The sequence below is a fragment of the Pagrus major genome, chromosome 21, assembly GCF_040436345.1.
Source record: "Pagrus major chromosome 21, Pma_NU_1.0".
NCBI lineage: Eukaryota > Metazoa > Chordata > Actinopteri > Spariformes > Sparidae > Pagrus > Pagrus major.
Window position 1 is genome coordinate 2,848,285 of NC_133235.1, and position 14,748 is coordinate 2,863,032.

General features: G+C 40.6%; 1 protein-coding gene across 1 annotated transcript in view; it reads right to left on the minus strand.

Annotated features, from left to right (window-relative positions):
- Positions 1-1,068: 1,068 nt before the first annotated feature.
- LOC141016947 (junctophilin-1-like) overlaps positions 1,069-14,748 on the minus strand; it is a 45,376-nt gene continuing 31,696 nt past the window's right edge. The window contains exons 3-7 of the mRNA XM_073491551.1: positions 13,998-14,116; positions 10,016-10,285; positions 5,660-6,078; positions 4,226-4,322; positions 1,069-1,619 (exon numbers count right to left, since the gene is read on the minus strand). Coding sequence (XP_073347652.1) covers positions 4,242-4,322; positions 5,660-6,078; positions 10,016-10,285; positions 13,998-14,116 — 889 coding nt within the window. The 3' untranslated portion in view covers positions 1,069-1,619; positions 4,226-4,241. The remainder of the gene's footprint in view (positions 1,620-4,225; positions 4,323-5,659; positions 6,079-10,015; positions 10,286-13,997; positions 14,117-14,748) is intronic.

Consider the following 14,748-nt stretch of genomic DNA (forward strand, 5'->3'; position numbering starts at 1 on the left):
ATCAGGGGTTTCTGCTAATTACAGTCAGACAGGATAAATTGCACTCTTTGCCCTTCACAAAATCAGGGAGTGTATCTAAATGTAAATCCGGCATACCTTCATTTGTCAATGAAAACATTGTCTATTTAAACTGATCAGTGATGGCATATTCTAGCAGTGATCACATCAACAAAATAAGGATTTTAGTTCCAAAATGACACCAACTCTTACTTAAAAACTGCATCAAGGAAATGCACTACAGAAAAATATTGTTAAAATCCACCAATGAACCTTTTAAAATGAGGTTGAGTTTTCCAAATGTAATTGTAATAAAACCCCACTGATTGCCTCACGACCACCTGATCTGTATATAAAACGGCAGGCACTGAGACCCACTAAAACAGATATGAACAGATCGATAGACAGACTGATATAAATAGAGCCACTCTTCAGGACATGGCAGAGGGAGAATCAGCCGAGCGCTTCACATTCCTGCCTGGGCCCTTCTCTCCCACCACCACGTCACTCTGTAAAACGGTAAGGCAGCTGTTGGCTTCCATCAGCTCAAAGTGCATCTCCGAACATATCCAGTCCACCACCCAACCACCCACCCACACACACACACACACACACACGGACAGAAGAAGCAGACACGTGTGAAAAGTACGCATAGATATGCACAAATTGGTTTCCATCTAAATAGGTTGGGGTGGAGAAAAATTGAATAGAAGCAAAATTCAACAAAAGCTTCTCAGCCACTGCAAAAACGTTTTCATGCTCACTCGTTTCTTGAACAATATTTTATGCAGCAGATGGCAACAGGAAATGCACTGACTGATTAAATAATAAAGGCTTGGTGTTACTGAATGGTGAACGATTATATTAAAGTGCACCACAGTTCAAAAGAATCTTTCATAACTGCTTTGTCATGATTGCCACAACTGGCAAATGTGGTTGTGAAACTTCATGACAGCACATGAACAACGCTGGTGGAACTGAGGTGCAGTAATGACTTCTCTAATACTAATCAACACTGTGAAGGCACACTGTTCTTCTGGTGGATCATACAGGTAACAAATTCTCTTCAACTCAGCTGGACGACGCACAGGCTTTTTATTGCAGCATTTCAAAACTTCCAAATTTGCTCAACAGTTGGATGGAAATGGAGCTACAGACAGACAAGCACACACATCACAGGCATTTATAGACAGTATAGATGCCAGGTCTTACACTCACTCACATTCACTCTACTCTCCAGGCCCCCTGTTATTTCTATCCCTGATAGAGGGGCTCGGGGGACCCTTTCCAACCAGCGACTGCTTGCTTCAGCTGTCACTGCACTCTGAGTGAAGTCACAAATCATCGTCAGTCCAATCAGGTGGGACTTGGACACCATGGGTCGGGGGTGGGGTGGTTATGGTGGAGGTTTCACCTTTCTCTCTCTCTGCTTTTTCCCCTCTCTTCCCTCCCTGTTTTTTTCTCTCCACTTCTTCTCCTCCTCCTCTTCCTCCTCCTTCATGTGTCTATTTTCAGTCCTCCGTTTTGCCTGTGTCTGCCGTTCTGACTGGCACCATTTTTGAAAAAGGCCCCTTTGGCTGATGGAGAGTTAGCCACTCGGGCAAGTAGCTTGGATGAGTCCACTGCAGGGCAAGAAAAGTTGGGGGTTAGTATGGAATGACATTACCATGCTGAATGACGTTCAGGGACTGTTTGCAGGTAACTCATACATATGATGTAAACATTTAAAAAAAATAAATAAATAACATGACAATGAATTCTCAGTGGCCGGGGCTTTTATTTAGCTCACCTGCAAAGAGAACCAGGCGTTTCTTTGAAACAGGTTTATTTTAAAGGTTGGCCTTTATTTTAAATTGACTCTGCTATAGGGGCAGTCAATTGTTCGCTAACTCTTCCTAGCACAGACTTGTTTCTTCAGCACAGTCCACATGTTCTGATGGGGTTCAAGTCAGGACTTTGGGAAGGTCATTCTAAAACCTCAATTCTGGTCTGATTGATCCGTTCATTTACCACCTCTGATGTGTGTTTGGATCATTGTCCTGTTGGAACACAAAACTGCACCCAAGAGCCAATCTGCTGCTGATGATTTTAGGTTTTCCTGAAGAATTTGGAGATAATCCTCCTTCTTCATTATTCCATTTACTTTCTGTAGAGCATCAGATCCAATGGCAGCAGAACCGTCCTGCAGCAGAACTCTACCAGCCCCATGTAGGTTTGGTGTTCTTGGGGTTAAAGGCTTCACCTTCTCTCCTCCAAACATATTGATGCTCATTGTGGTCAAACAACAAGAACCAACAAGAAGCAAAAGCTTCTTTCTAACACAGCAGCCTCTCAGCTCATGTTGATGTAAAACACACCTGGCTGTGGACACTGACACCTGTCTTCCAGCAGCTTCTAATTCATTGCAGACTTGCTTTTTGGTGGTTTTTGTTGACTCTTGACCATCCTGACCAGTTTTCTCTCAGCAGCAGGTGATAGTTTGTGTTTTCTGATTGTGGCAGTGACACAACTGTGCCGTGCACTTTATACGTACAAACAGTTGTTTGTATAGTTGATCTTGGGACCTGTAACTGCTTTGAAATGGATCCAAGTGAATTTCCTGACTTGTTCAAATCAACAATGAGCTCTTTCAGATCAATGCTGAGCTTCTTAGACTTTCCCATTGTAGTGTTTGTGGCTGAGTCTAATGGCTGTATCAAACAGCCCTATTAAAATGGGCCCAGAAAAGGCACCAGCTGGTATCAGTCAGAATCACTCAGAAGAAGTTAAGATGCTACTGTATGTATATTAATGATCCAGCAGATTTGGTCACATGTTCAGAAGACCTATAATAAATTCATTATTGAACCAAACTTCATGAATGTTTTTGTGACAAAGTAGTTTGTGTTCCACTCATTCATCACAGAAACATGAGAGCTGTAGAAATCACAGGAACTGAAGACTGACATGATGAACATGTTCTTTATGAGTGGATGAAACTTTTGACACATGACTGTATGTTTCAAGCGTAATTATCAACTTCAGAATTTACAACCATCACTTCAGTGACCCACGTGTCCAATGGATTATTTATTTAATGCATTAAATGAAGTTAATACTTCCCAGCATGCATTGCACTAGGTTATTAATATCCAGAAATGATGGAGGCTAAAATGTATCTTATGTGTCTCAGAGGAGTCAGATAGTCTTCTATTCTAACCCACATTCAACCCATTTCCAGCGGAGGGTCACAGTCAGATTAGCTGCTGTGCATTTACCCTCTCACCTGTTTATCACAGCACAGGGCATAAATTCATACATCCTGTGGGATTATTTACAAAACTCCTGGCATAGTAAGCATAGATAAAATGCAACAGTATGAGTAATCAGGATTTCTGCAGGTTTGAACAAGTCAAATTTAAGACTTTTTAAGACCTTTTTAAGACCTTTTTGCTCTGTAGTGAGATGGCAGAGGCGGCGCAGAGTTCGGGTCGAGCAGAACTGGACGAACTTGGACCGGAAACTGGTGACAAAGGCGTACAAAAGCGTGTGATAGCGTGACTTCGCTGGAGACTTTTAGAAGCTAACTGGTGTTTATCCGATTTTGCGTGTGACACCAACGCTTTCACACCAAATGTGCCCAATTTGAGGGTCCTCTTGCAGAGCGTACACTGCGCTTCAGATTCACTATTATGCGGCTTTTAACCAACTGAATTCTGGTTGTTCAAGCCAACACACTAAATTTACACTTTCCCATAGTTGTAGCAGATTCCGCAGTCGAAGTCTTTCCGGAACTGGTGAAGTGTGCGGCGATAAATTCCGACCGGGCTGTTGGCAAAATGTCACTTACGTTCCTGGATACTGCAGAAAGAAGTACAACACACGGAGCTAACTGAATCTCACCAACACATTTCCAAAAACAAAAAAGGCGATGACGGAAGCGGTAAATGAAAGTTCATATTTAAGACCTAACTAAATGTAATTTAAGACCTATATGCAAAATATGGACTTATTTAAGACTTTTTAAGGCCTTAACTTTAGATACATGAATTTAAGACTTTTTAAGGATGCGTGGACACCCTGGTAATGTAGCTCCGACTAAGATTGAACATACATGAATTAAGCAAAAGAATATATGTAAAAAGTTTTAAACATGGAAATGATTGTAATGTGTTTGACTCTGTGCAATTTATAAACTTTTGGACAAGCAGATTCTTTTTGGAACTAAGAACTTCAAAGAAATTCTTACCTGAGTTCAGATTTGGTCAGGTGAGGAAATGCACAAAAATGATTGCTAGACCTACGTTCAACAGCATCACTAAAGCCACCAAGATCGAGTTCGGGCCCTGTGGAAACACAAGAAAAGTTTATGTCGTAATCAACTTCATCACAGATACAGAATTGACTAAATAAACAACACAAGAGTCCAATCAGCAGTGGTCCTGTCAGAAGAAGCTGTCTTGTAGTGTCTCAGAGGACAAGCAGCAGTTTCTAAACCACTTCTCAGGAGGAAACAAGGACAAACACTTGAGGTGGGCTAACAAATGCCAGAATTTCACAGTGAACGATGAAAAAAGTCTGTTTACTGATGAATCCCAGTGATAGATTAGTGTCAGTAACAGAGGGGTGTATGTAAGGAGACCAACAGGAGAGAGAATGATACCACAGTGTTTCAAAGCCACACTGAAACATGGTGCTGGAAGATGTTTTCAGACTCCTGCACAGAACTGACTCCACCCTGACGGAGGAGAAGCACCACTCCATTCTTCAGAGACATGCTCCACCCTCTGGTTTGATCTTTGTGGAGAAGGATTCATACTGCAGCAGGATAATGAGCCCAAACACCTCAAAGCTTTGACACAATTCTGTCAAGACTGACATTGACTTTCCTCCATGTCAGGTCAACTGCATGCTATCAATAAAGACATAACAAATACTGAGCTATTCCGAAAATTCAAAAACATTTTTCAAAGATTAAACTTTTCACTCATATTTTGCATTTGTTTCTAATGTAATACTATTTTATTCATAATATCTGATATATCGGCTTAACAATATAAGTATTTTGACTCATGGTCTCGGACTCTCCGACCCTACTGTATATAGCTGTTATATATATATAACTGTAGCAGTTACAAATAAATATAATGACAATTTGAAAGTACATTATATTTTGAAAATAATGAGAAATGTCAAGTATAACACTAATGTGGTAATCTGTCACTTTTCACAAGAAAACTACAAAAGTTCACTGAGGAGTCAGCTGGTTTTAACATGCACCTCCATTATTTTATCTATTTGTTGTTTTGTAGAAACAACATATGTCTGTTGGATATAAACGTATCTTGTTGTCACTTTACAGAAAATAATTTCAATTTAAATCAAAATTATAATACAGGTTGGCAATTACATACTTTCTTTAAATGGTTCAGCCCTGCGTTCAATGAAGTTAGAGCTCTCTTATTTGTACCACATCCAAATTCCATCAGAATTAAACACGGGCAATCAAGGCACCAACTCTGCAAGGTCAACCATCTTGGCAACCATCTGCCACTGGGGCTCAGAGTATGAATGATCTAATGCTAATCGAAATTTGATCAGGTGATTTCTGCACTCAAAACTACAAATTAAAATCAAAATCAAAATCAAAATCAGACATTGTTAGTAACTTAATGAAACTCACCGACTCCTCTTCTGCAATTTCAGGAGCTATTTCCATACTAGCTTTCTTGGTTTCTGCGAGGTTCTTTGGTTTAGTTGATTCCTGTCTTTTTGGCTTGGAAGGCTCTGGTGCTTTGGCATCCTCTTTTGGTGGAACTGGTGAAGGGCTCGCAGCTGGCAGGGGTTTTAGTGCTGGTGCCTGAATCGGTTTGGCAGGTGGCGGCAAACGTGCAAGGCTTGATGGGTGGAAATCATCATCCACACAGATTGGTTCTTCAGGTGGCGGAATCTTGACATCTGCCTTGACATAGTAACCGTGGTACTCGGAGTGAATCTGCCCATTGCTGGGGTAACTGCTACCTGTGGGGGTAACTTCTTTTTTCACTGCTGGAGGAGCCTCCTGTTTCCTCACTTCCAGTTTTGATGCTGCCTTTGTTATGCCTGCGAGGAGGACATGGAGAAAAAAAAGAGACTTGAGTCTTGAGACTTTGGCAAAACATGTCCCACGAAGAAGTGGGATGATTATATGTCAGCTCAGTACCCACAAAACCAGTTGTCCCAAAAAGAATTTTCAACTTTTGCAATTTGATAAAAAACTGTGAAAAAATCATGTAAAATGTATAATACATATTCCAGTTTACATTTACATTTACATTTAGGGAATTTAGCAGATGCTTTTGTCCAAAGCGACTTACAATAAGTACATTTGTCACAAGAAAGAAACCACAACATATCACCGTCGATAAAGTAGAAAAGAAAAATAGAAAAAACTATTTGAAGAGTAGAATGTAAAACATCTTTAAAACTAAAAGCAGTGACTTTTCAACAATATTTAATCTTATTTTGTGGGAAGTCTAAATGTATCTCAGGTTTTTGTCAACACCATCAGATATTTATGAAAAAGCAATAAAATCAGACACCCACTTGGTCAACTATATTCCCGAGGACCTCCTTTCCACCCTCCATGTTTGCTAAATGCAACAAACTCAAAAAAGCTGCTAGAAGTTTGGTATTTTTTAAACATATTTATTGCTGTGTCTATTGTCACAACCATGACATGTCAACATTGTCTCTTTTGTATAGAAAGCCATGTTTTAAATGATCACATAAATGTATGCATTTTAAAAAGAAGCCAGAGGCATCAAGCAACAGAGAGAAAACAAGATGGCTCCTGTATACAACTCAAAAACATCCAAATCATCCCTAAATGGGGCCTTGAATATAATTTAGGATCACAATAAACATTAATATGGCTTGTAATGTTTCATATTAACCTCTTTATTTATAATAAACATGATTTCTGTTATTTCCTCCACAAACAGGCCTACGTACCCCCAACATGAATGTGACCCCCAATAACTAACACTATAAATGAACGTAGTTGCACCATTTCACAACCATTTTATAAGATTTCACCAAAGTCTTATCAAATTAAACATATTTAACTTCATAGTCACTAATTAAATGGTAAATCCATTCAATTCTGACTTTTCATTTGTTTATTTAAGGCAGTTATGGTGAGACAGCAGCTATCTGTAGAGGGGTGATGTAAAAGAAGAAGAGAATACCAAAACATGCAAGATGCCCAAAATTTCAAAAGATCAGAGCTTTGAAAAATAAACTTTAGGGGATAATAAAAGCGATAACTATGGAGCCCCTAAAGGGACATGGGGGGGGGGGGGGGGGGGGAAAACAAAATTAAAGGTTTCTTGCGTGCACGAGATAAGGTTCTCGTGCTCACAAGAAAGTATCTCATGCTCACGAGAAAGTACCTTGTGCTAACGAGAAACTTTCGCGTGAGCAATTACATCCCCCCCCCCCCCCCCCCATGTCCCTTTAGGGGCTCCGTAGATAACCAGCCTGAAGAGCACTGGCAAAAAGAGCAAACTAGAAATCTTGTGATGGGATCACATCAGCAGCATGTACATGAGTACTCAGTAGTCAATGCAACAATATTACATGAGTATTTGGTAATCATGGGTCAAACCACACTCATAAAAAGCAATGACTGTTCGGCTTACAATGGAAGTCCATGGTTTTGGTTGATAGTCTGAAAGGATTCAGAGGCAGTCTGATAATAATAATGATTGAGCATTAATGCCCTGATGAAGGGCATGAATGGATTCAGGGCATCAGAGCATTCATTGATATACCAAATGTTGTTACAAGTTATTAATCAATGCAACATTGACTTTAGTGGTAAAATTGTTGGAATCGATTGTTGTAATTAGGCCTCAGTCACCACCAACAGCTCCATGTCAACACTGTTGAATTTGTTTCACAATCTGTTCCTCAAGTGTAACTGATTTATTAAAGTAATTCTCTTTAAAATGAAAAATGTTGTTTTTATGTCCAATATTCTTATTTTGTATATCAATTGCTTATTATAAAAGTTGCATGACGTAAGAGTTTCTAAAGGAGTAGACATAATACTGTATAAGCTCTGAATCTATGTAAGCCTAAATAAAATAGCGTTTTACAGTGTCTGACGGGGAGGACAAACACTAAGTAATGACAGGAAAAAAGTATATTTAATCAAAAAAGTACAAACTCAGGAGGTTGCACTGAAATATTGCATGACTGCTGAGACCTTGTTCTATCAACATATAACTTTAGATTTCTTAGTACTTACATTTATCTTATTTTCAAAATTGAAACCTGTTTTATCCAATTTCTCAAGAATCAGTGATTTTTGACTTTTTGCCAGTTGGCTTGCAGCTCCTGAGATCAGACCACTTTTAATTTGTTTTGTCCTGACTTGTAGCTGCTCACTAGCTTTTCATAGTCGGAACAAACTCTGCTGTGAAAACTACGAGAAGACAACTATACTAATGTAACATAAACAGAGACTTTATACGTATTTTTTCAGGGTGCTCTGCCTTTTTTGTGCAGCCACTCCGAGGGCTTCGAGTTGAAAATCTCTCAACTTTTCAGAAAGTTGGAATGAGCAAGCTTTAAAGGTGATTTTTGGAAAGGGCTTGAACAAAGACCTGCAGGATGAGTTAGCCACTTGAGATCTACCAGACTCTCTGGAAGGGTTGATCTCTTTAGCCATCCGTGTTGATAACAGGCTTAGAGAGACGGCACAGAGAAAGGGCTAACAGCGCAGGCTAGTTACCCCCATTCCCAGTTTTCGACGCAGTTCCTCCCCTGAACAACGCTCCCCTCTTTGCCCTACCACTAACTCAGGAACTCCCCCTGCAGCCCCTGAGGAACCCATGCAGTTAGGACGAACTCGCCTATCCCCTGAAGAACATCAACACAGCTATCTCAACAAGTTGAGTATCTACTGTGGTCAGCCTAGACATGTCCTCGCCACCTGCCCCTACATGCCAAAAGGGCAGGCTTGCTAGTGGGAGAGAGCACACTAGAGTGAGCCAAACCACTTCCCCCTCCATCTTTAAAGATGGCCTCATCCTTCCCACCTCTCTCACGTGAGTCACTCCCCATCCACGTTCTAGTTGACTCCAGAGCAGATGATAACTTCATTGATTCAACTATAGTAGAACAAGCTAACATCCCTGTTGAAGCCCTCGATTCACCCAGTGGTAAACGCCTTGGACCGCAAAGTTTCTCGCCACCATCATCCACCGTACTGCTCCCATCACTCGCTTCTTCTTTGTGGAGAAAAAGGACAAGACACTTTGCCCCTGCATTTACTATCGAGGACTCAATGACATAACCATCAAAAACAAGTATCCACTTCCCCTCTTCGACCCCTCTTTTGAACCCCTGTGCCACGCCAAGTACCTCATCAAGCTCGATCTACCTATTGCATTGCATTCATTTTGTGATTGCATATCACCTGGTCTGTGTCTGAGAAGACTACTTTCAACACTCCCCTCGGACACCTGCCCCAGCTGTTTTCCAGGGGCTAATCAACAACATTCTTTGGGATATGCTTAACCAGTTCGTGTTCATGTACTTGATGAAATCCTCATCTCCTCCCGCACCATGGATGAGCACGCTCAACAGATGCGACTGGTCCTCCAGTGGCTACTGAAAAACAAATTATTTGTCAAACCGGAGAAATGTGAGTTTCATGCATCTGCAGTCAACATCCTGGGTTATGTGGTGGCACAGGGCCAGTTCAGCCAGACCCGCCAAGATACGAGCCATGGAGGAGTGTCCCACACCCACGTCCTGTAAACAGCTCTAGGACTTCCTGGGTTTCACAAACTTCTACAGGTGATTCATTCGAGACTACAGCAAGTTCAACGTTTGTTTTACACAGTGTCCAAAGGTCTTTGGAATCAGGGTTGTAAACCACGTACATTTGCTGTTGATGCTGTTAATTGCTGATATTTTGCTGATATTGCAGATATTTTATCATAAGAAAGACATGCTGGTCAGATAAATAATAACCCAAGTTGCTTACCTGCTGTCAAAGAATCAGCTGTTGGGGTTTTGTTGTCTTTCCAAGCTGGAGCGACGGTGGCAGGAGTTTTACTGGTGAAAAAGCTCTTTTTAACAGCAGCGGGTGAGGGAGTGGGGCTGGGCCCTGGGCTCTGAGACGGAGACTGGTTGGGTGTTGTGCCTTTGCGGTAGAAATGTGGGCTTCCTGATGGTGATTTCTCCTTTTTCTCCTCCACAGGAACCTCCTTCACTTCCACGGGCTCATTATACTTCTGCCGTATGTAGTCAGGACCTGGGATAGCATAAATGCAAAGATAAGTGTGGTTACAAAAAAATGACTGAAGTAAGTTAAACTGGTTGACAGGCCCAGCATTAAAGGATAATTCTGGTTTATTACATCCTGGGTATTACATTCACAGAAAAATGTCTGTTGTCATGTTCACCATCACCTAAGTAAAAATCCCTAAATCCCTGATTTATTGGATTACATGGAGCACACAGCATCAAGCAAATGCAGATATATAACATGCTGTCTTTTGGGATTGGGATTGTTGAGTCTCGTTCCCAGGTCTTAAAACACTGGTGCTTTGGGTTGGTGGCTTGGTCAGAGCCCGTGTTGGTATTTGACAACCTGGGAAGGAGACTCTATAATCCATTATCTTTCTCCAGAATCGCTCAACCCTTTGTGTGTGGCAAGTGGAAGAACCAACAGTTTTTGACTGCAATGAACATCTTAAAGGTTAAATGGCAAGAAATATGGATTGAAGCAAAATATTTCACTGCTTAAAAACATTTTGTGAATTTTGGAAGTTCTTCCCTTTTCCAGTAAATTTTTACTTTTACAGCACTCTTAAGTTAGAAAATGTTTGGGTCACCCGTGTCAGAGACAATCCTACACAGCGAACGCTGGAATCAAATTCTAAAAACAGTATTATACTGAAAACATTTGTGTTGCCTAATCTTCATCTGAAACTGTGCAAAGATCCAAAATTGTACAGGAAAATTAAATACCAGAGATAAGGACTCAAGTTTGCGACTTGGACTCAAGTCGCACTTAAATCGCACAGTCAGTGACTTGACGCTTGACTTGAGACTCGACTCGGACTCGAGATTTGGGACCGAACAATCTTTATTTTTTAAAATAATGTTTTTATATCAACATTAAGAAAATGTCTGATGAGCTAAACGTCATCCCCTCATGCGTAACGTTACGCATCTGGTGCACGTTGTGCGCGGCCACAAGTGGCAGCAACGCAATGTCAACGAGCACAACAGCTGCTGCTGCTCTCCCGAATGTCTTTAGCTTTGCCTATAGGAATGCAACCCTATCAAACTTTATCAGGTACCTGAAAACACACCTGGATAGGTCAGTCACTTGGTAATGTGAAAGTTAACCTCAGCACCTATGGACGTTGGGCAAACATGTTTAGCTCAGCATCAACAGCATGTAAGGGGTCAGTTCACTTTAAATTCAGAATTTTTCTTCACCAATTTAAACACTGAAAAATGTTGAGCATGAGAGATTGTGATATCCAGCCAATAAGTAAATTACTGATAATTGATGCTCTATCATAAGAAAGTAAACTACCATGTCTTTTTACATTTCAAATTGATTTAATTGTAAGTGACTTGAACTGATGCTGCTACACACGTTTAGTACAGTGTCCTACTTACATGTAAACCTAGAACTGGTGCATGGTTTTGATGGGTTTCATTCCAAAACACAAAGGACACAAACAGGACTTAAGATAGCCAATAACTCCAATGATATTTCATCATGAGTTTTATATTCATGCAAGGAATCATTTTTGTCACACAAAGAAAGGTGCCAATTTTCATAAAAGGTAGATATCTCTTTTTGAACCAAACTCTTCAATGTTATGATATCATGGACTTGCAGTATATTTCAGATACTTTGGCAGCAATAGTGTTGTGCATTTAGCTACTGTAGCTGTGCATTTATATTGCAAAGCAAAACACAGTTATTTTTTTTTTTTCATATTGCATTGCAATAGCCTGTTTAAAGTGATCATATACCAAACAACTAATCAGTGCTGATGTACTCTATGCTAATAGATAAAGGAGTGATAATACAGTACATGCTTTGAATTCCTTAGATATAACTATGCAGTGTTCAAAGTAGACCGGACGGCATGCAGCAGATGACAGAACGTTCATTACAACCATCAGAGACTTGAAACTTGACTTGAACTCCAGCTCAAAGACTTGAGACTTGACTTGGACTTGCAAAAAATGACTTGTGAGCATCTCTTTTCAGTACACACAATTGCACGATGTATATGGTCAAAGTTAAATTGGATAGTTCAGTCTGAGAACCTGTGATAATGTTCACACTGAACAGGTTTTTTTTACAGTCTGCATTTTCTCTTCTTAACAAGTTTGGGTGGACTTTTTGGGAAGATTATGATGAGTATAAGAACAATGATAACTGTGTTGTCCTGAAGTGCATTGACTGTTCATCTTGACTGCTACACAGGGTTCATCTCATGCCTGTCAAACAGGTCCTTCTCTGTAATGCTTGTATATACCTCCTCTTCTTGTGAACCTCTATTTTGTGGGATTCCTGTCCCATTAATTTTGGGTCCCCTCTTAACCACTCACATGCTACCCCTGCGGCAAATCTTGTGTAGACATGCCTCTGATTTCCATTGCTACACAGTTGACGAGCCAGTTGTATTTTCCAATAAAGCGTGGTACTGAGGATGCATCCTGTATTATGTCCTGCCTTGCTGAAATTGCAATTTTTAAAATTTTGCTTGTTTTTAAAGCTTTCACATCAGTGATTTGCTAACCCCCGATGAACTAATGGTTCAAAAAAAGGAAGAAATGTTGAAATGTAACCACTGTGCTCCATCACAGAGAAATACAACATGGTAATATTCAGCCTTTCATTGGAAGCGAGCCACCTGTTAAAAGAATGTGTTAAAGGCAACAGCGACAATGTTAACAGGAAAAACAGTAATGATTTTGAATGTGTCCAATAACCAGCAAGTTATTTCAACACAGTATAACATCACACAAGTCTCCTTGTACAAAACATGGGAATACACATCTACCAACATCACAAAAACAAATACTCTTGGACTTGTCAACACAATGGATGATGTACACTTCCACATGAATCCAACAATGACTTTGTAGATGACAGTTGATTGACCAAGGTAGTTTTCTTGCCAGGCTTAGCTCCTGGCATCACGGGGTTAACCCCACCGCCATCCCCACTCAGACATCCTGAGGGTCAAAAACTGGCATTTTTTCTTGGAGGCTGTTTTTGGTCCCACTCCAGCCATGTTCACTGGGAGGCTGCTGAGCCTGGTTCCGTTGCCTGCTCACCTGGCTCCACTTCTGGTGCCCAATTTGGTGCTGCTCCCTGCCAGCCACCCCACCCCGGACCTGAAAACCGAGTCAAGTCTAAAGCTCCCGTGCTAACTGTAAAAAAAGATCAACACTCCCCCAGTGCTCCAAGCTCCCTGTCCGGGGCAGAGTCAGCGGATATTGCGCATATATGGCTAATTAAACTAACTAGCTAATGGAGGCTGCATTAGCAGAAGTAAGCAGTTAAGTGCCCCACATTGGTATTTTCCTAGCTACTGTAGCGTTCAGACTTTGCGGGACCGTGTTAGCATGTTCACATGGGAACACAGGCGTCAAGGCTCTCATCATATACCCCTGCCTGGTCATGTCAAGCAAAGTCAAATTCAATTATATACGGTCACAATATATATATTATATATAAGTTATCTCAGGGTATTTTCCATACAGAGCAGGTCCGTCCATACTCTTTAATAACATTTATTAAGACCGGACAATTCTACCTGATTAGCATTCAGTCAGCAGGGAAACAGAAGAGGGACAAACAACAGGAAACACACATGAACTACAACGAACTAGAAATGAACCTGGTCAACTAAGACTTACTAAGTTTCAACAGTATAGTCGACAATAAGGGGGGCAGCCATCTTATGCTGCTGCTGTTACAGTACCTGGCTGATGGAAAGCCGGGGAGAGCTCTCTGGCCACAGCTCTGGCAATATCTGAATCCTGACTTGCTGAGTGTGCAGCCTGGTCTGCAGCCTCTGCTTTGGCCCGGGCATGGGATGTCCTGGAGAAACACACAGTAATACATAGAGTGAGTTTAGTAACTAAGTGTGGTTGGCTCTGTTTTGCTACGTACAGTTCATTTGATAGTGACTTTAAAAAAAATCTTGACACTTCTGAACAGAGATTTTTGAAATTTAATGAGATTATTAATTGCACTAAAGCGCTTCAGTACGCGTTAATTTAAAGAGCTGGCTGATTGACTATCGGCTGAGTAGTGACATCCAGTCCGGCTGTCACTCTGCGGACACCCTCACTACCTGTCTTTTAACAACCTGCTGGTGAGTTTTAGGTTAACACTGCTGTCTGACTGTACAGTGTGTTTACAGGGGGATTGTAACTTAAGTTAAGTACATGATAAGAGCACTTCTAAGCATTTTTTAAAGACAAATAATTAAATTACTTAGGCCAGAAAATTGGACATCTGAAAATGTATAAAAAGCAACACTGTTCTGGATCATTATTTCACATAATTTTTTAACGTTTTCACTTAAACTTGACAAATCTATAAAAATCATTGAAACAGAAGGTGGGTAATTCTCTTATTTTGTGACAAATTTGTTTTGACATGTTTTGTGCTGAAGGTTATTCAGTTTCACCTTTAAATATTTTCAGTTTCTCACCCACCTTGAATGA